Raw genomic sequence first — 21,600 nt, 5'->3', positions numbered from 1 at the left:
AGGATGCGCTCATTTCTGCCAAGCATTTTTTAATAAAGACATTAATCCGTCTGAGAAACTTTATGTTTTTTTTATTAAGAAAAGCCTTTGTTTTATTTGTGTGTGATGCCAGCTTTATGAAACTAAACTTTCTTTATGCCATCTTTTTCTTTATGTCTGTCACATTTTATATCGGGGTTGAACACATTTCTGTATAATGTCATCGGTTGAATAGGTGCTGTTGAACTCTATCAATTAACACCACAAACTATTTCAACAAAAAATTAAAAATGTCACCTTCATTAAAGTAGGATTTATTTGAGTAAGTATTTAGTGGACTGCATTAGCTTAAGCCATGTTTAACTGGCTACACTGGATTTTGTGAATTGATAGTTATAATGTATATGGTGTCGATAGTAATTTATCACTTTTCTGATTGGAGGGAAATTGACAGTATTAATCAGTAATTGTAATAATCATAAGTTGCAGCCCTTGTTAAAATGTGATCCTTTTATTTATCATCCATTTGCACCTAATCATATTTATTCCTAACATTTATACATATCTGTATTCCTATATGAACAGTCGTGGTCAAAACAGTCTTTCACCAGAGCTTTATTTCCACATTAATCCTTTCTATGTTTTGTTTCTGTGTGGAGGTGCGGGCTGCTGCAGGTTGGGGACCGGCTGCTGTCCATTAACGGGATCCCGACTGAAGATGGCACTTTGGAGGAAGCCCATCAGCTGCTCAGAGACTCTGCTCTGGCCAATAAGGTCACAGTGGAGATTGAGTTTGATGTCGCAGGTATCATATTGTGAAGATACATTCTTATAATGTGAGATCTCAGTCTCAATTTGTGCCTTCATACTTACATTTATCTTCAAATGTATCTTCCCTTTAAAACCAAATTAGAGTCAGTGGTTCCCAGCAGCGGCACTTTCCACGTCAAACTACCCAAGAGGAGAGGAGTGGAGCTGGGCATCACCATCAGTGGTGAGTTTGTTAGGATAGACCATGGGTGTCCAAACTACGGCCCGGGGGCCGAATGCGGCCCGCAGACAATTTTGACTTGGCCCTCAGCAAATTCAAAAAGTATAATGGAATATCTCTTGTATTGTACTTCTTAAATATAAAAATATATTACACAGTAGTATTCATGTGTTTAATAAAACCACTTTTTGAATAAATTCAGTCAATTAAAGTTGGAAGCATTTTCTAACATATTGATAAGAAAAAATCCCAATGACTTATTTACATAACAAGCTTGAAATACACCCTTCATATTTCTCCTTATTATAATCAATCTGAGGCTTCTGTTTTAAGGGATGAGCTGCCAACACTCACAAGCATCATTTACCTACATTTGATTGCTAACTTATAACTGAACTTATGAGGCAATATACCTCTAGGGAACAGCCCAGCCCTTCCTATATTTTTCTGTGTGTGGCCCTCGGTGGAAAAAGTTTGGACACCCCTGATCTAGATGAACAGCAGAGGGCAGTGTCGCTTAAAAATACCTCACAGAGCTGCATGCCTTTGAATCAGTGTTCTGTGATCCATAAAACTCAGGCTTGAAAGACCATGAGGGCTCATACCTCATTAACTCTGAACAATACCAGACTGTACCATCATTCATCTTCACTCAATGTGCCCTGAATAAACAGGAGGCCGAGTATGATTAGTGCAACAAAGAGAAAATGAAGTTGAGTTATTATTAAGTGGTTAATCAAAAAACTTCATAATAAAAACAATTAAATTGTTCTTCTTTTTCACCAGCTAGTAAAAAACCTGGAAAGCCCCTCATCATCTCCGACATCAGAAAAGGAAGCATAGCACACAGGTATGTCCTATCATCATAAATGCTTGTTCATTTTAACATTGTATTCCTCTCACAGGGCTATAGAATATCATTTAGTTGTTATGAGTACAGAAATGGTCATTGGCTATAGGACACATTAGGGTGACACTGTTTCTCAACACTTTACAGTTCAGGGTAAACTATGTTTTCCTGCCTTGTGTGGGATTACTCCATTACAAAATAACATTGTTTTGTGAATCCACTGTGTAATACAAACCTAATTTGGTTTGAGCTTTTCAAACGGGATCAGTAGGACAGAGCAGCTCCATTTCAGAAGGGCTCGGGGTGAGGGGGAGGTTATGGTGACCCCCGAAGGATCCCACTGAGACACAATATGACTCAGGAGGAGCAGCTCCCTGGTCTTAGTTAATAGCTGTGATCTTTCTCGCTCCTGTGTCCGGTAGAACAGGCACTCTGGAGCCTGGAGACCGGCTGCTGGCCATCGACAGCGTGCGTCTGGAGAACTGCTCCATGGAGGACGCCATGCACGTCCTGCAGCAGGCCGAGGACATGGTCAAACTCCGAATCCAGAAAGACGAGGACAACATTGGTACATTTATCGCTTGAAACGCAAAATATGCATTCTTTGCAAAGTAACCAAACACAAAAACGTTTGTACTTAGTACAATTTTTAAATATTAAGTATTTACATTTGATGCATCTTTATAAGACCACAACATTTATAGGAAATAATTGTAGTTCTTACATCACTACATTTATCCTAAAATGTTACTAGTTACCCTTCAGATTAATATTTTATATAAAATGACAAGATGGGCTTCTAAAATAATATTTGTTGGCTTTTTGTCTCATTTAAATGACTTTAGGCTCTTAGCTGTTGAAGCAAGATACACTTCCCCTTTTAACTTCTCCAGTTGTTTCGTTTGAATAACTGAGGAATTTTTTTTTTTTGTGTGTAGCTAACCCTTTTGAACTTTGAACTTCCCGAACCCCATTAATTATCTTACAACCCCTCATACTAATCTAGTGACCCTTTGGATGGGGCCTCACCCCTAGATTGGGAACCTACTAACAGGGCCGCGAGAAACAAAGATTTGGTCCGGCTCAAAATAATGGACTAATTGTTCGTATAGATCTAAGGAAAGTGTAACGGATATCTATCCCAGGTTCCCAGAGCCCAAGTTTACATATTCAATTGTTTTGTCATTAAAAAGTCCAAATATATGAAGTGCATTACAAAAGAGAATTAAGAAAACCAACAAATAATAATATTCATAAACCTGGAATCAATGAAATTAAGTAGTTTACGAGATATAGTCATTTTAAAATTGTTCTATTGGTAATTGTACTCTTTAACTTGAGGATTAAATACGTTTTCTATCACAATTCAAAAGGTTATGCTCTGTTATTTGTCCATTTGCACAGACTTTTAGAAAATATATTGTATTCTATCTTGGAGTATTTAATGTTCGTTTTAATCTTGAGTTTAATGCGTTTCCTCTATTTGCTGTAGATGAGTTGGAGATGTCGGGCTCTATAATCTACACAGTGGAGTTAAAGAGATATAACGGACCGCTGGGCATCACGATCTCTGGGACAGAGGAGCCCTTTGACCCCATCGTCATTTCAGGCCTCACCAAGAAAGGCCTGGCAGAGAGGTGAGAGACAGGCAGGAGGACCGGTCGGGGGTAAAGAGGGATTTGATAGGATGGTGACACATGCTTTAGGTTGAGGCTAGTCAAATCTGAGGAGGTCCCTTAGGGAACATTTTTTAGAGTAAACAAGACAATAAACAATGTCAGTCTCGTCTTTTTCTAAAACAAGAAGCCTCTTTGTTTCCGTCCCAGTCAGCGCGCTGGCAGCCTGACAGTTTCCTGGCCCGTGTGTTGTACTGTCTCGTATCTCTTTCTCCTCTGCAGGACCGGAGCCATCCATATAGGAGACCGAGTGCTGGCCATCAACGGGGTCAGTCTGAAAGGGAAGCCGCTGAGCGAGGCCATCCACCTCCTGCAGATGGCCGGGGAGTCTGTCACCCTCAAGATAAAAAAACAAGCTGACAGTAGGTTATTTTGGTCTCAAATGTTTCCTTTTTTACTTCTCAGTGGTTTGGAAAACAAGATCTTGCAAATGTAGTAGAAACGAAACCAAAATAAACAATAAGATAACAGTTTTTTAACTCAAAAAAAGGTTACGTTAAAAGTAAATGTTGCTTGCCATTCTCCTGCTGAAGGAAAACAAACAAAGACACAAAGTATAAAAAACAAAAAGAAGTACGGGGAAAATAAAGACAATTGCTGGGTTTTGATAACCTTTTAAAATGCATTGATTTAGCTTTCTTTGAGGCTTAAATGCTACAGAAATGATTAATTAAAACTGATAAAAGGTGCACTTCCTCCTTGTTTGATGATTATTTCAATCTCTGTTCATTCCCAGAGTCTGATGGCCAGCGGCCTCTGGACAGAGAAACTGGGTTTTTAAGCGACACAGAGGATGAGCTGACAGACTCCCAAAAAACCAGCAAACACTCTGAGGTCTACTCTGCCACTCTGCCCAGTTTAGACTCTGCCATGAGCTCCTGGGATAGCTCAGGGTTCGATGCAGGCTACGGTAGCCAAGGTAAGGTCCACTGGATGCTTAGTTACCTCTAATGTACCTCTTTTATGTCTTGCATCCAATAAGGTCATTCTATTTTCTTGTGTGTATTGTTCAGGGACATATCTCCACAAAGCCTCAGACCTATTGCTCAATCCAAATGACTGGCGACGCACGAAGCTCAGAAACCAAATCAGCTCCAGCTCTGCAGGCCTGGTCCACCACTCAGCGCTGTACGATGGGAGGTTCACTGAGGACGAGTGGGATAATATACCTGGGTAAGGGCTCAGGTCTGCAGTTTACATCCTGTCAACATCTTGTTACATGTCAGTGCTGCTTCTCGTGTTTTTTGTTTCACAGTAAAGGATGTCTTTTTATTCAAATCATATTCTGTGTATAAGCATTGGAACTGGACTTGTGGTGTTTTAGGTACTTGAACATGTTTTGCTATACCTGACTGTTGTATTTTTTACTACACACACACACACACACACACACACACACACACACACACACACACACACGACATGCATAGTTACTCTACAGATCAAGTATTTACATAAAATGTGCATTATTACTTCATATTGTTTAACACATTATTAGAGAATAAGCCAGTGGTTTACAGTCAGTTCCCCTCATCATGTTTCAGGATTCAATAAGTTATTAATGGAGTTATTTCATATCAAGACTTCTGAAATTAACTTTTGAATAACAGTTTGAGGCTTAAAGATGTAGATTTATTGAATACTTCTCAAAAAAGCAAAGATTATAGAAGAGTAAAAAGATATATAACTAGTAGGTTTATCCTTCCATCACTCTGTGTATAGTGCTTCTGTGGATCATTGAAAAAAACAAACTGCACTGTGTGAATTATTTTTCTCTTCATTTTGTGTTGTATGCGTTCATGTTTCGTGCTTTTCCAAAACTGTCTTTTCTCTTCTCTCTTAGGTATTCTCTCTCTCATCTGCTTTACTAACTGCCCACGAGTCTTTGGTGTTTCACATAGATACATCTTTTTCTGTCACCCCTTGTCTACAACAAAAACGTTTCCACAAAAAAGCGCTCCAAGGATGCATCAGCCTTATCTGTCTCTTCACACTCCTCCCTTTTTTTTTCTGAACTTTTGTGTCACATGCTTTTACATTTTCTGCTTTTTTGGGGGGGGGCGATGTTACTTTTAGTTGACTTGAACTCTTTTATAAAGGCTTATCTAGTGGACTCCAAACGTGTGAGAATTAACAGTAAAAACCCTCAATGTGGTCCTGAGAGGTTTTCAAAGGGATTCTCCAGCGTGCAGCCCAAAAAACTGCATTTCCCATGCTGCCTCTTGTCTGCGGCACACCGGCCTCGAGACCCGCTGGGCTGCTCTCATGTTCTGGTTCCTGCGTTGTCATAGATTCGTCAGCCCCCCTCGTTGCCATGGCACCCTGAACCAGGATGACAGCTTCTGGTCCCAGGCTCTGCAGGACCTGGAGACCTGCGGACAGTCGGAGATACTCAGGGAGCTGGAGGTACGGCCTGCCTGTCATTCCCCCCCCCTCCCTCCCTCCTGGCTTTCTCCTGCCATCTGCTTTGTCCCACTCATGTACTCATAGCCCAGTGTCACCCTAAAAGAGCATGCCAGATGAAGCATTATGATAATCGCCGGAGTGTGTAATCTGTTATTAAATCTGACAACACAGGCCGGGCACCTGCTGCCTCTAACCCAGGAAGGCTTTAGTGCCCTGGCCTCTAATCAGGCTCTGTGGATACTTCATGAGATTATGTTGTGCTGTCCAAATGGATGTCTTTTTTTCTGTCCCTTTTTATTACATGATGCTCTTTGATGTTGTGCTCTTTCAGGCATCCATGACAGGTAGCGCTCTCAGTCTGTACCTGGAGGAAACCAAGACCAACGACGACTCAATGTTTCGCTCTGAAATCAGTCCCATTAAAAGGGAAGCAATGCACTTTGAGTCTAACAACAAAACCAACCTGCACATGTTGACTGGAAGCAGAGACCTACCCCCCCGGGGCAGAGGGGACCCCTCGGATATCGTGTCCCCTACCACGCTGGCACTGCACAAGGTAGTTGTTTTAGGGATTTACACAGTAGAATTCATCATTTGAAAATAAACAACAGTATTCATTATCAGTAAACGCAAGCAGTTACTGACTCCCTGTTGAGAATCATGGGTCCTCAACAGGGAGTCAGTGACCTCTAGGGGTCATGTTCGTAACCCCCCCCATAAATAATTAGGGGGGTATTTGGCCCAATTTTGTTGTAATGTACCCAATTTTGCCCACTTGTCTCTTCCTTTTTAACTAACAACATACACATTTTTGGCCCAGTTGCCCCTTCCATTTTTAACTGGTAACAATGTAACTGTTCCTGATACGTATAAATAAGGTACTCTGTAGTAAAAAAAGAAAAAACTCCCTTATTGTCCATCTCTTTCCATTCTCTTGTACCAGCATATTGTACCCAAATCATATTTGATAGTCCATATGCACTACTACAATAATCTAAAGACACATGATTATCTGATCATTGATTTATCAGTCAGCTTCATTCCCAGTTTGAAGGATGAACATGGGGCAAACAAGTGTCCTGAGGGAACATGCCCATAATGACGTTTATACCTGCGTGCCTCCTTCATTGGACTCACTGTGCCTGTTGTACTGTCTAACTGGACCCAGTGGATACCTGGCCAGTCAGGACTTGCAGTATGTTTACAACAGAAACACACAACATTCATTATGCATCATTACATGCTGTGACCTTGGTGTGTACTCCCTGAGAAGCTGTTTGCTGTCATCTGTGCATCTCAGAATGTAACCGGAACAGAGCATGCTCTAGTGACAAAGCAACACCGTCAGGCGGTGTGGAAATATAAATAGTTTTGAGTTGACGCATCTGACTTCATATCATGGAAAGTCATCTGAAGTCCTAGCTTAAGTGGTTTCTTGTTGTACCAGCTCAGCTTATGTGGGTCTGAATCCCAAGAGACACATGACACAGAGACATGTGGTCGTTTAAAACGTTGTTTAGTATAAACAGAGGAAGAATAACGGACACACAACTGTGCAGCTCTGTGATGATACAATACTGCAACAATTTATATGTAGTAGTTTGCAAGACTATGAATTAAAAATGTATACAACCTCCACCAGGGATTTTATGTTTTCAGGTTTTTGTTTGTCAGAGGGATTATGGAAAATGTAGAAGCCCAATTTCATGACAAATGCCCTTCTAGAGTTATCTTACATATTATCATGTCTTTTTTATTTTGTTCTTTACCTTTGTTTTTGTCCGGCCACAATTTAAAGTTAACATTTTGTGAAAATGTGCTTAGTCATTTTCTTGCACAACGTTAGATAGGAGAGTGTTATTTCTCTTTATCTGTCGAACAACAGACAGTTAGCTAGCTAAGAGTAGCATCTACTCCAGCCAGGCAAGCAGTAGTATTTATGCTTAGCTCAGATAACTGTCTCCTGGCTGCAGCTTCACATTTAATGGACAGATATGAGAATGGTATTCACCTTCTCATCTACTGTGTATTTATTTTCAGGTTGACTCAGTCACACTGGTTGTTAAAAAGAACGGAACAATGTATCTTGAGACTCATGTTTCCTATTCTGAGCGTTATCTCTGCTTTGTCTTGTAGCCTTTAAGTGTTTAATGTAAAGCCCGAAACACGATATGAGCATTTTAGGAAGCATGAGCTCTATGAATGACACTAGCGTGTGTCATTATAACTAATCCAGGAGGATCCAGTGTTTTAGGACTTTTACTAATGTAAAAAAAAAAAAAAGAAGTCAGGATTTCTAGCCATCGGCTATAATCTTTTGCAAATCTCTGCCCCAAATACTAAATTGCTGCAGTTTTGACATAAAAGCCTGTGTGTAAACGCCAAGAAAAAAGGTTTTTATGAATATGTGCTGTACTGTAAAATCTGTGTCCTCATGTGTTTCAGGTCACCTTAAGGAAGGACCATGACAGCAATGACTTTGGCTTCAGTGTATCCGACGGGCTTCTGGAGAAAGGAGTTTTTGTCAACATGATCCGCCCCGACGGCCCAGCTGACCAGGCGGGGCTGAAACCCTTCGACCGCATTCTTCAGGTATGGATTTGAAGAAATTCAAATTGTTTTGCTTGTTAGTGAATGTTGGACCAGAATGATATCCATCCCCTGTACATATACTTTATACGTGCAAGTAAAAACGTGTCCTCCATTGAACAATTGAAACATTTTAACAAATATTTCCATCTTCTAAATCAAAACTGTAATCCCTAATAACCATTAAAAAATAAATAGGTTTGTAGCACAGCCCTTTTTATAAGAAGGACACTTTGTTGTTTGTCTCTTTTTATCTTGTGCTATTCTATACATTTATTATTTACTGTTTATCTGACAGCAGTAAAACTGTTTCTAAACGGCTTGTCATCATCCTGCTGAAAATTACAATGAAATCTCTCACCAATATAACAAAAAGCTAATTTCCCCTAATGACAATCTATGCCTTTTTTAGGTGAACCGAGCCAGGACCAGGGACTTGGACTGCTGTCTGACTGTACCTCTTATTATAGAGGCAGGGGCCGCCCTGGACCTGGTCATTAGCAGGAATCCTCTGGCAGCAGACCCCGGGCGGCCCGACGACTCCAACGACCGCTCACATTCACTGTTCTGCTTTCACGAGCAGCCCAGGACCAACAGCATCGCCCTGTGACCACACAGATAGACGGTATAGCTTTATGAAGCACTGGGACCACACACACGCATACACACACACACACTGTTGTGCACGGTACATTTATCACACAGTACCTCTCTGACACACCAACAAAGAACGGCCATTCTCACCGCCTGAAAGCATCCCTCACTCACAAAGTTACAAGTGCATGTGTTCACTTCTGCCGGAATTAGTCACTGTGTTCCCATGATGCAGTTCAGAGGAGGCTCTGGCTTCAGCCCCCTCCCCCCCACCTCCCACCTCACCGCTTTCCTCTCCAGAGGCAAAGCCACATGCAGGCTTATATAACAGGAGGAGTCATAGCTTCTGACTGAGCCAGGATGTTAACACACAGGCCTCTGGAGAGTCAAACACTGCACACACACACATACGCACACTTCTTATATATTTTATATCTTTTGCTCTGATTGAGCTTCACGTTTCCATTTATTATGCAATCTTTTTGTTGCACATAAAAGATTCACATGCAATTCTTTATAAAACACGCACGCACTGACACACAGGGTGTAAATGGACTCAAGGTCCAAGGCCCTTATGCTTATTTGAGTAATTTCATACACGACATGGCTGACTGCCCTTGTTTCCATTCTCTTCCCACACTGCCCGTCCCACAGAAGTGACAGGACCTCCAAATAGACAAAATGCTCCCTGGTAGTTTCCAAGGCTCGTTAGCTGAATTTAAAACCTCCTTACATTTTAATACCAGGAATGCTTGTGAAGACACTCTACTCTGTTTTTCCTTGACGGTTTAATAGTTTCTGAATGGTTCCAGAGGGACTCTACTGTTCTCCAGTTATATACATTTAGTTTTTTTTGCTCCCGTTTTGATGACTCACCCTCACATTAACAAAAATGCTGTTTTCAGTTTCTGCACATGTTTCTTGCTAGCACTGCGTTTGCACAGAAGGCACATTTTATGATTTATTTCTTGAAAATTCCCTCACTTTCACATTTCACTGTGTGACTCAGGCATGTGGCATTACACCAGAATGACTTAAGGGTTGGTTGGTGGACCATCACTGATGCTTCCTTAAGTGAATTACATCCTTTCCCAAAACGGAGGATGAAATGCCTTTTTACATTTTCAGTGATTAATGATTTTCTTGTTCTCAGTCCACATCTGATGTTCCTCTCTGCAGTAGCTGTTTTCTCTACCGTTCTCAAAAAGCATGTAAGGCATGGGTTTGTCTTTAGCAAGTATCCCTCACTTTAAAACAAAAACGGTATTGGAATTTGATCTTTGTTGGGGTGCCCCCTTTCATCATGTCTGTGTTTTTATAAAGCTTTAGTGTAACAAATCTGGCCTGCTGATCCAGCTTCCTCTGGAGATGAGAACCTGATTCGTGTGTTGGCCGATGTGAAGATGTTGTGAGATAGTTGTGATGTCCTGTTCAGAGAAGATTGAATAATCCTTGGGGCAGTGACATTTTGTTTTTATCTGATCCAGATATTTCTTATATAAAATGACATGTTATACACAGAGGCCTATTTCTAAGGTATTTTATTAATTTACTGTATCTTTTATTTTGCTGTATAATGTATCATTGGCATGCTTTATTTTCATTTAAAGTATATGCACACATTGAGTATCTTCATGAAAGCTGTGATACTGAATGTGGCTGCACATTGTGTGGTCAATTACAACATCCTCCCTGAATAAGTCAGGAATAGTTTCAAAGTAACTTGAAATATTTATTTATTAATATGATTTTTATTTTTGTTATTTAATTTATTATAAACTAAGAAATGCATTTCTTTTTATGAGAATAAAGTTCATGAAACCATAGTTGCTCTGGTGTGTCAACAGTGTTTTGTTTATTATGGCTATCCCCACCAAGATAACGCACACTAACCCAAAAGCGTGTCAACAGTTGGGTTTAATGCAATATGTTGTGTTTGTTTCAAGTTATAATAAATACTTTTTGTAATATTTGGCAGCTTAGACTGCCTAGTTTAAGGTTATGTTTTTAGGACTTTAAAGCCCTATTGACAGTTTGAAAACATTTTTTGGAAATGTCATTAAATTAGTTTACTGTCACACACTGGGTAACTACTAGTATTCTGTGTAAGATCAGTTTGTGACAAGGTGTCCATTGCAAATGGGGCACAACATGTTATTGTCCATCTATGTCAGTGGTCGCCAACCAGTCGATCGCGATCGACCGGTCGATCGCGAGTGTGGTGCGGGTAGATCGCGGACCGTTAAAAAACAAAAGAAAGAAAAAGAACATTTAAATAATAATGTTTGAAAAATACGTTTTTAGATATAAACCTATCATCCACCACCACCCCGTTAGCAGGTGCCACTTGATTGACGTACATTTGAGAAACCTCAATAATATAATACATTAACCGTGCTTTACGTGAACCTCATCATGACACAAGAGACAACGGCAGGCCTGTAATTTCCCGTGTTCAGTGAACGCAACAGAGGCAAGACAACAGACCAATCAGAGAGTTGCATGGAAATACACGTGTGCTTGTGTCATTCAAGCTCGGCTGTGTGTGTGTGGCAATAGCGCATTTAGTGTGATAGAGAGAGGGAGAGAGAGGGACCGGTGCTAGCGGGGACCGTGATGTTAGCATCTGGTTAGCTAGCTGCACTAACTGACATAAGGAGCTGTTTCCACAACAAGCTGGAGGAGAGTCCTCTCCTGTCAGACTGAGGGGCTCAGGTGAGCTAAAGGACTCTCTGAGTGTTTAGAACGGTTTTGTCACAAATTATTCAAAAGATTATTTCCGCGGCACACCTTCATATGATCATTATAGTTATACAAACAATAAGAGAATAAATGAAAAACAGGTATGAAATAGCCTACTATACAGTATGTCAGTAAAACAAGAATACAGTTTAAAAGGGGAGTGATTTGTAAAATATCCATAAAGAAAAAGAAAATCTGTTTACAGTTCTGTTTCATACGGGTGCTGAGAGAGGTATCCATAGATCTCTTCATGTTGCTCTCAAAGTGCACCAGATTGATGCTTTCAACTTCAATATTCAAAAAAATATCTTCCTGGGGGAGCATCCCCCCGAACCCCCCTAGAGGAGGTGAGGTCTGCCCCCCAATAGCACTATACCCCTGCTTATATGCCGTGAGCTGATTATGGAGCCTTCATTGTAACAGTAATTAAAATGCAATTAGCCTATATAAAAGGCCTCAAATTGGAAGCATTGTCTGGGCCGTCTTTTTCACTCAATTCTGCAATAGGTAGATCTCGCCTTTCACCTAGGCCGAGGTCAGTGATCTTGGGCTTAAAAAGGTTGGTGACCACTGATCTATGTTAAGTAAATCCAATATCTGTCACAATATTAGAGCAGGAAATAACTATCAAGCAGGGTTTCTGATTAGTTTTGAGGACATGAATGAGATTTCTTTTTTCTCAACATTTGCCACACTTAATGAGCCTGACAGAGATGCATGTGCTCTCCCTTTGCCATAATGCATTTGGAGTTCTTGCTTCCTCCTGCACTCATGTTGACCATCCAGGTGACGTATATTAAAGTGCAAGGGGGTTCAATCACTCAAGAGCTTCGGCCGGACGGTTGGACACCAGAGACATGCCCAAATAAGCCAGAATCATTCCTGTGGTTGAGATGTCAATGCCGTTCCCACCTGTTCCGGGGCATTAGATTGATGGTGGGTGGGTCACCTAGAAATATTCACGCCAAGTATCAATGAGTGGTGAGAGGTGGGGGTCAAAGCGGGCATTGGTTTTATCTGTTCAAATAGTTGGTTCTTTCAGGAGTAGAATCAAATTAGTATTGACAAAGGTCAAAACACATGATCGTATTAATGAAAAAAATACTTAGTGTTGATTCATTGGTAAAAACATCCAGCGGGCACCCTAAACCTGAGGGTTAGAGTTACGTAGTGCACATTTACTTGATATTCCATGTATGTCGGAAGACATATGATATTGTGTTGAAAGGCAGTCTATAAATCATCTGTGCGTGGTAGATATCCTTTTAGCAAGGAACTCCTCCAATATATGCAGTCATTTTTATGGCAAGAATAAAACATGTATTTAACAGTGTATTCTTGCTTTAGGCTTCAGCTACCAACAATTCAATAGCTGGTTCCTAGTGAAACTTTAATGTTGATACAGTGGAAAAATACAAGACTAAAGAGAAGAATGGAGTAATTGGGCATTCAGGAAGAAAAGCATTTTTGTAAATATTGGATACAAAGTAACTGGTGTCATGTTCAGATGGACATTTCTCCACTTTTCAGGGATGCTAATGCTGCCGACATTAATATTAAGAGAACAAAATCATTTGTATGACACAAAATCCAAAGAAAAAAATGTTTATTCATAATCTATATAGAAATGATGCAATGTGCATCTAAAAAGGGGACAACTGTGAGACAAAAATACTTTGGTACACTTGAATCTCCGAGATGTTAACTGACAAAGCAGCACGGTACTGTGGTGGCTCCTGCACATTCTTCAGATGTTGTATCTTACTGGGCAAGATGCTGCATTATTGAACATTACTCTAAATCTGTGGTGCATTTTGAGCAAGCAGAGCATTCCATTGCTTCAATTAATATTGCACTCTGACAAATGTAATCCAATTTTACAATATAATCAATATTTAGAAAGTTTTCAGTAAAATTAATTAATCAGTGATGGTGTTCAAATGATGTACAGTATAAAATTGTTACAAAAAGGCATAAGTGATTTACAAACATTTAAGATCTATGATACAAATGCCTAAATCGAAACATTATCAACTAAAATCTAGTGGTAGATCTGTAGATCGCGTCTGCTACTGTAATGAGCACAATGAGAAAAGCTGTAAGGATTGTTAAAAGAAAGGTTTTGACTTTTTAAAATTGTTCTCACAGATTTGGCTAAGAATGTTTGATTTCTACTCTAAATGTGTCAATGTCTTAGCAAGGCCAAGGAGACAACTAGATACTGTATATCAAAGTTTACAATATCAAAAGGTTAAAAGCTACAAATATTCCTCCTGAAATGTGTTGCAAATGCATCTCCAAATAGCTTGCAACAATATAAACAAATACTACAATAAAGATTAAACGACATAAAGTGCAAAGAGAGGTTTCCATAAATGCACTGGGACTGACTATAGTAGTCAAACAGGCTGTGTCCAAATACTCTAAAAATGCCACTTCCCTTTCCTCCTTACTTCCTCGGCTGTTTTTTTGCTTTTTATCCTTTTTCTGTTTTTGAGGGTGGACTTTCTCATAGTATTTGACCAAGGCCTAGTTTAACTTGTAGCTTAAATGATGTCAAGCAAGATTAACTATTTACACTACATATTGCCATTTAACATGTTAAGGATTTCTACTCAGAGACAAGGGTACATTCATTTTCACTGCAGGGATGAACATTAAGATATTAAAAAAGATGGTTAGGGCTACAAAACAGTAACAATAAAGTGAGAGTGTTTAGACGTCTTTTCCCTTTTACATGGCTAATTACTCATTTAGTTTACTAAATTTAAGTGAAGTGAGAATTTTTCTTCTAATACACCGTAAAAGCAAATTCGTCATCTTTTCTCCGGAATCAACAGAAAGGTAGTAAACATTGAACATTTTCTATCTCAAAATACTGCCTAAACTGAGATCAGTGCCAGCTACAGCAACAACAATTGTAACAACAATATTGATATAGTAAAAAAAAAATGACATGAGAAAAAAAAAAACCATAACAATAATATATAACTTTTTTCATAAAAATCAAATCAGAGTATCTCTAACGTGAATATATTGGATGATGTAAACCTACCATTATCAAGGTTAGCAAGTATGATAATAACACAGAAAGCACATCAATCTTATTCCTCTCACAGAGAGCGCTCACATCATTGTTTCTACAATGGTGTGGGTGGGCTTGTTCAAGCCATTGGTCCCGTTTGCGTCCAGGGGCTGTGTCAGCTCGCTGCCCTTCACGTTGTACTCTTTCGGGCGAGAACTCACGCCTGACTTCGCCGGGGCCGCTACTGCTTTGATCCTCTGAGGAAGGAAGGAGACGACAGATAGGACTAATGACCATCACAAACAGGGGCAGTATAATGCTCAGAATGACAGCTATTATATTTAAAATGACAAACATCGCATCTGAATTTGTCCATGTTCAACATTTCAAGCCATGTTGATTTAAATTTGACGGCCATTTGGGGAGCAGACTTCTTCATACTTTTACCAGGAATTGAGATGAAAAAAAAATCTACACTTGCTAAATGTGAAGCTGCAGCCGGGAGATTAGCTTAGTTTGACAGAATGACCTTAAGCAAAGGAAAACGGATAGTCTGGTTGCTAAACAACCTCATGGTAACAAGTTGAGACTGTTGATGTGCTGCAATAACATGCAAAGCGACAGTCATGTGACCACAAGAGGTTGCCCTGGCTTGAACTATCGCATGGAGCTAATCTGCATATTTACTGACAGCTGGCAGTTTAGGGCTTGAGAGTTGAGATAGCAGCTAGCCGTAGCTACACATTTTCTGTATAGGCCTATCTACAAACGTTTGAGGGAGGATGGCTAGCTAGAGTTAGCTATTGTTTAGTTTGTTTCTCTCATATTTCTTTTTTTCAAATAATGATTTTGTCAAAACTAATCTCAGTCCAAACAATTAACACAGGTTGGTAACAAGATTTGTAGTCTTAGGGTTTTAAGTCCCATTTATTTTTGAAAAATAGTGAAAACTAGCCTTTAGCTGTCTCAGTAAAATATGACTTTTACTTTGATTTTAGTACAGATGTAACAAACAGTAGTTTAATTAGTGTGCTTTAGAAATGTTGTTAGGTTAGCTTTAGAAAAACCAGGCTAGCTGTTCACGCCGTTTCCAGTTTTTATGCTAAGCAAAGTTTCAGTATTAGGGTACAGATACAAGAGTAATATCATCTTACTCTCAACAAGACCGCAAATAAGCAATTAAAACAAAATGTTCCAACTATTCATTTAAAAACACTATTTGTTGAGCTCACCTCGATCAGGGATCCCTCAGACTTTAAGATCTTGATGACCATCACCATAGGGATGCAGATCATGGAGGACAGGGCCAAAACCCAGCCAATACCGATGGCCCAGTCAGGGTACTCGTACACCTTGTTATAGGTCAAGGGCTTGTACTTCACCAGGGAGAAGATAAAACAGCCCTTGGAAACAAAAACACACTTCTTTTAGTACAACTTGTACACCTCCCTGTGACCTTGAATCTCCAACTATCAACATGTCATCAACAATATCTTCTTTCAACACAATCAAGTGAAACTTAAAAAGCTGTCGCTCATCTCTCACCATGCAGAGGACAGGTGTGATATAAGACCAGCTCCATTTCATCCATGAGTTTGGTCTGTAGCCAATCATATCTTCAATTGCATCGTAGAAATTATCAACTCCTATCCAACACAAAGGGAACACAGAATACCATGAGTGCCAGCTTACATACTGGTATACATAAATCCAAAAGATATCGACTTGAGTAATTATTTCATGCAAAAATGGCAGAAAAAGTTTGCTACTTTTCATATCATTGTAAACTGAAAAGGCGATTAAAACACTTTTTTTGGGTGGAAATCTTTCACAATGTTCTGACATTTTACAGACCAAATGATGAATCGAGTAAATAATAAAAATGTAAGTCGCTGAAAAAAAAAAAATGGGAGATGTAGCTAGGGTTGCAAAATTCTGGGAATTTTCAAAGATGGAAACTTTCCACGGGAATTAACGGGATTAAACGGGAATTTTCTAAATTGAAGGTTGGCTCTTCATAGGGAACTTAGATATAGTTGGGGAAAGTATATTTTAGCATAATCTTGACTAAAACAAACAGATGCCATTCAAGTACACTTGAATATCCATGCCATAGCACACTGCTTACTGCATGGCTATTGAGACAACACAAAGGTTCGCAACAGGCTGACAAATGTGAGAGTGGAAAAACTGGTTGGCATTCGGGCAAACCTAAGGCTCTCTGAGCCTGACACAGAGCCATCCTCAACAAGGCTGGACAGTGACACTGAAGAGGAAGTCTCAGAGTGTGATGTTGATGAGGATCGCTTGAAGGAAGATTTGCACGTTTAATGGGACTTTTTGGAGGGAGAAGGGCTCTTTTCATTTAACATTTTGAATGGGACTTTGTGTGGATTTTTGGACGGGAGGTGCATTGACAGGGGATGAGTAACATTTAACTCAACATTCCTGTTTTCATTCTTCAATGAAACAAATAATTGTTCAATAAAATAATTCAAACTTGTTCTGTTCTACTAAATATCTGTTGAAATGTCATGTTTTTTTGTTTAATTTTGCATCGAATATTTCCAAAATTCCCCAGCTTAACTTCCCATGGAAACTTTCCGCTCCTTTGCAACCCTATGTGTAGCCCTAACCTAACCTAACCTGTAGCTTCCCTTAAGTTACTGAACATTGTACAAGTAATACCATGTGTCTGTACTATTCCAGAGATATTTTTGTTATCGCAGACTGACCTTCATTCTACCCCTTATCTCTGCCGTCTGTCCTTAACTGCAGCATTTGTATTTCCACTAATCCTGCACCATATAACATGTATATAGTATAAACAGTCTGGCAACTAGGTCATTATTCGTCCTTCCACGTTTATTGCACTGAACTATGTGGGCTATTGCATTTTATAGTGAGTTGTGTGTGCTGTGGTTCACATGTGCCTGAGGTTTATTATTATGCTCCTTTGTACACGTTGTGAACAATGTGTTCTTTTGTTTTGTTTTGAGTTCCTTTTTAACATCTGGCAAGGGAATACAGACGAATGTTAGTAAGCTTCCTTTGTGGTGCTGTTATAATAGCATCTTTCGTAACAATGATAGAAAACAGCTCCCAAAAGTCACTGGTTCCCAACTTTTTTTTTTTTTTACTTTGTAATATGTTGCATATGTCTACGGCACATTAATCAAAGAGTAACGCATCTGTAATCCTGGGGGCCAGGAACACTGAGGCCAAGCAATTAAGATGGATTTGATTCATGTATCTAAGGGACTATTGTTATAAGGACAGTATTTGTTTCTTAAAAGGAAAACACTTCAGTCCGGGGATGGTACTTAGAAATGCGGAGACATTTTGAAAGGTAGGAAAGCTAAATTAAAATATATTTTATATTCCAAGCCACCTAACTCTGAGTCCTGGGGAGTTTTGGTGAAGCATACTTAGCCTCAGAGTCACAAAAGTGTACATATAGTGGCTTCACGTTTGGCCGATGCTTGATTTATGGAATCAGATAGCAACACAATATCAGTAATGCATTTATTTTTGGACAATGCAGAGTTGCTTTCTTCCAAATTAGGGTTGTTACCTCATTAGGGTTACTATTTTCTTCCCTCATTAACAATAAAAGAATGGGTCTAGAGGGAGGCAACCCTGGATAGCCAATCTTATTCTAGCACGGGATCAACCCCAACCCCCTCACCACGCCCCTGCATGCAGTTCAATTTTTTAACTACTGATGTCTGACGAACCACAAGGACACCTTTGTTTACGACCAAAGAGATCATTTCTGCTTTTTCCTTTCTCAACTTTTCAGGATCATTAATTTGAAAAAACGACGTTACAGAAAAACATAGTTGTGTCCACTTACCATAAACCCAGGCGACAGCAATGCATTCGAAGAATGCAACCCACAAAAGGCACACACCACTGGCTGCATAGTAGTCAAAGAGTTGAAACACATACATGCCACCCTGGAAAAAAAAGAAAAGAAAGAAAGAAGGAAGAAAAGTGACATTAATTATCTCTCTGTTGTGTGTGAAACGAAAGAAAGTCAAAGCGATAGAAGAGAGTATAAAAGCGGAGTGGATGGGGGGTGTTAAAAGCAGCACACAAGAATGCTGGCACACTACCAACAGAGGCAGAGTTCAACAGGTGCTGAGACGCCATTGGAGCACAGTTAACTGCTAAATGGAAAATGGCATTCCAAATTGTTCCATTCAGACATACAGGATGTGAGCTGTGGATGTTGTAGGAAGCCATATTTGGTTGTAACAATGAGGCAGTCGAGAGGCAAGTGGAAAGTCTGTGGCGTTATCTCTGCCGTTGATCCGAATACAAAGACTCTCTTTTTCCTTCCTACAGGATAAGCAGTAGAAACTCCAATAAAAGTGACTGTTGGTGAACTTACTTTTGTTACCATGGCGAGTCCAAAAAGATAGCTCATCAAACACATCGCAGCTATAAACATCTCCCGTCGGTAACCCTTCCTGAGGACTGCTGGATATAGATCCACAATGGAGGTGATCTGTCCTTCTACTTCAACAAACTGTGGGGACAAAAACAACTATTAAGTTCTCAGAAGTGTCTTTTTGTGTGCATGCAGCTCTTGTGTAGCCTCTGCAAACCAGTGATTAGAGAATGAAAGCTGTCTTTGTTGAGCAGTAATGATAATTTACACAGGGCTCCTCTTTGCAGCACTGGTTTGTTGCTACCAAGATGCAACAGAAACAAAACAACAGTAAATCTCTGTTTCTGTCTCCCTCTTGTTCCCCTTGGCCTCATCTTAAGCTACATAATGTCATAACAAAATCATGAGATTGTTCCAATTTACTAAGAACACGCTCCTTTGTTGCATGAAAACCAAACAAAAAGCCCTTACATAACAGTGGCATGTATGTGTGAGCGACGTTAACAATATATAGCATTCAGGACTGAATTAATTTTATGGTCAAGAAACACACCCACACACACGCACAAACTGTAACTGGGAACATGCCTCATGGAAATAACCGCATGAGTATTTACATGTGCTCAAATTTAGAGCGTTGGCCTGATCTCGCAGTTGGCTGAGAGAAGTAGCGGGCCATGTGCAGGACTTAGCACAGGAGTAGAATTACACTTGGAGGCAGGAAATGTGATCTGGCCGGCGAATCTCTCCATTGCACACTCTTGTTTTGTCTATGTAGATTATCTTTTCTTGATCAAAGCTCAGTCGCAATGGCAAGCTATCATAATGACTTCTACCAAGTACATGTTTGGCTTTTAACGCGTATCATCTTTTAAAACTTAATTTGTGTTACTACAGGGCTTTAAAGGGAATTTAAGCCTCATCAAGTGCGGTCGAGCGTAGTAGTAAAATTCCTTTGTGGGAAAAGTCTGCTTTTCTTGTCTGACAGTTATCTGATACCTTGGAGACGTTCGATATGGATCTGAGACACTTAATGTGTTTTACACATTGTGGATGGCAGGAGCCAGCTAACCTGGAAGGGACCTGGAAGGTATCCCTCTGAAATGAAACGGGCAGTTCTTTAAGGCTGCCATAAGCGATTATTTTCATTATCGATTCATCTGCCGGTTACTTTCTTGATGAATTGTTTGGTGTATAAGTGTAAAAAAAGATCTATCTCAGTTTCTAACATTCCATATCGATTTCTTTAAATGTCTTGATTTGCAAGTTCAAAACCCAATGATATTTAGTTGAATACGATATAAAGAGATAAAAGCAGGGACTATGGATATTTATGAGGCTAAAAAACAGCATTTCTGCCATTTTTTCACAAATTATCTATCATCAAATTAGTTTGCGTTAACTTTTCCGTCGACTAAACATTGCAGAGCACAGATCACCAACTCATTATTCTGGACATTGCTTGACAGGAGCCACGGTGATTGTGAAAATACTGACCTGACTGTCGAGGCCCAGAAGCAACAGCATGACAAAGAAGAGCACGGCCCAGAGGGTCGGCATCGGCATCATGGACACGGCTTTAGGGTAGGCGATAAAGGCCAGACCAGGACCTGGAGGGAAAGCATAGCGGGGATGGGGAGAAGGGGAGGAGAACAACATTAATATCTGTATTTTATTCCAGCTTGGACGACATAGGGGAATGGAAAAATGTGTGTTAAGATTGAGATAGACAAGCCGAGCATGGTCTGGCACTGCCAATAATCTAAATCTATGGTTGACTTTATGTACTCTTGTAAACAATAAGGAAATACAATTCCCAATATAATTGTTTTTTTCATGCTTTAGTGTCCTGTACTTTTATTAATAACATTGAACCTTACGTTTTGTCTCTCTTTGCACTGTAGATATTACATTACTGCTTCCTGTAATGGCCCTTCCACTGTAAATGCTATTTATAAAAAGGTCCTGTTCATACAGTACATACTGTATTATAGCTGCTTCATATTGTTTATATAACATATAAATCCATGCACTTGAGCATCTGTTTGCACTGCTAAAATGCTAATATGCATTTCTGGTACTGTGTGCAATAACATCCAACTGGAATCTAATCTAATCTAATCCCAACAAAGCACATGAGGATTTCAGCAAAGCCACATACCATTACAACAGGATTCAATGAGATGCAAAGTCAGCAATCACAAACTAGTGCCTCAATTGAATAGCTGAGCGAAATGCCAGTTCTACATGAAACATATTCTTAATTTCATTTGTTTTAATATATATATTGTGGAGTATTGTGAATGTACACACTAACATGCCAACAAAGAAATACTGTAATTTTTACTCGTT

The 21,600-nt window shown here is 39.6% G+C and overlaps 2 protein-coding genes across 3 annotated transcripts in view; one reads left to right on the top strand and one right to left on the bottom strand.

Annotated features, from left to right (window-relative positions):
- Positions 1 to 615: 615 nt before the first annotated feature.
- Positions 616 to 10,914, top strand: grip2a (glutamate receptor interacting protein 2a; the record flags this gene model as incomplete). Its single annotated transcript, XM_010790643.1, has 12 exons — positions 616 to 784; positions 893 to 973; positions 1,757 to 1,820; positions 2,243 to 2,388; positions 3,313 to 3,457; positions 3,719 to 3,858; positions 4,233 to 4,415; positions 4,510 to 4,669; positions 5,788 to 5,902; positions 6,234 to 6,458; positions 8,348 to 8,494; positions 8,904 to 10,914. Coding segments are annotated over 12 exons (1,773 nt in total), but the record flags the coding sequence as incomplete, so codon positions are not given.
- A 2,502-nt stretch (positions 10,915 to 13,416) lies between these two features.
- slc6a6a (solute carrier family 6 member 6a) overlaps positions 13,417 to 21,600 on the bottom strand; it is a 17,693-nt gene continuing 9,509 nt past the window's right edge. For both annotated transcript variants that reach the window (XM_010790480.1, XM_010790471.1), the window contains exons 9-14: positions 20,746 to 20,858; positions 19,249 to 19,386; positions 18,709 to 18,811; positions 16,398 to 16,498; positions 16,085 to 16,255; positions 13,417 to 15,109 (exon numbers count right to left, since the gene is read on the bottom strand). In XM_010790480.1, the coding sequence (XP_010788782.1) occupies positions 14,954 to 15,109; positions 16,085 to 16,255; positions 16,398 to 16,498; positions 18,709 to 18,811; positions 19,249 to 19,386; positions 20,746 to 20,858 (782 nt within the window). In that variant the 3' untranslated portion in view covers positions 13,417 to 14,953. The remainder of the gene's footprint in view (positions 15,110 to 16,084; positions 16,256 to 16,397; positions 16,499 to 18,708; positions 18,812 to 19,248; positions 19,387 to 20,745; positions 20,859 to 21,600) is intronic.

This window comes from Notothenia coriiceps, unplaced genomic scaffold, assembly GCF_000735185.1.
Source record: "Notothenia coriiceps isolate Sejong01 unplaced genomic scaffold, NC01 NC01_scaffold00001470, whole genome shotgun sequence".
NCBI classification, from domain to species: domain Eukaryota; kingdom Metazoa; phylum Chordata; class Actinopteri; order Perciformes; family Nototheniidae; genus Notothenia; species Notothenia coriiceps.
Note: the sequence above shows the minus strand (reverse complement) of the source record. Positions and strands in the feature narration are given on the sequence as shown.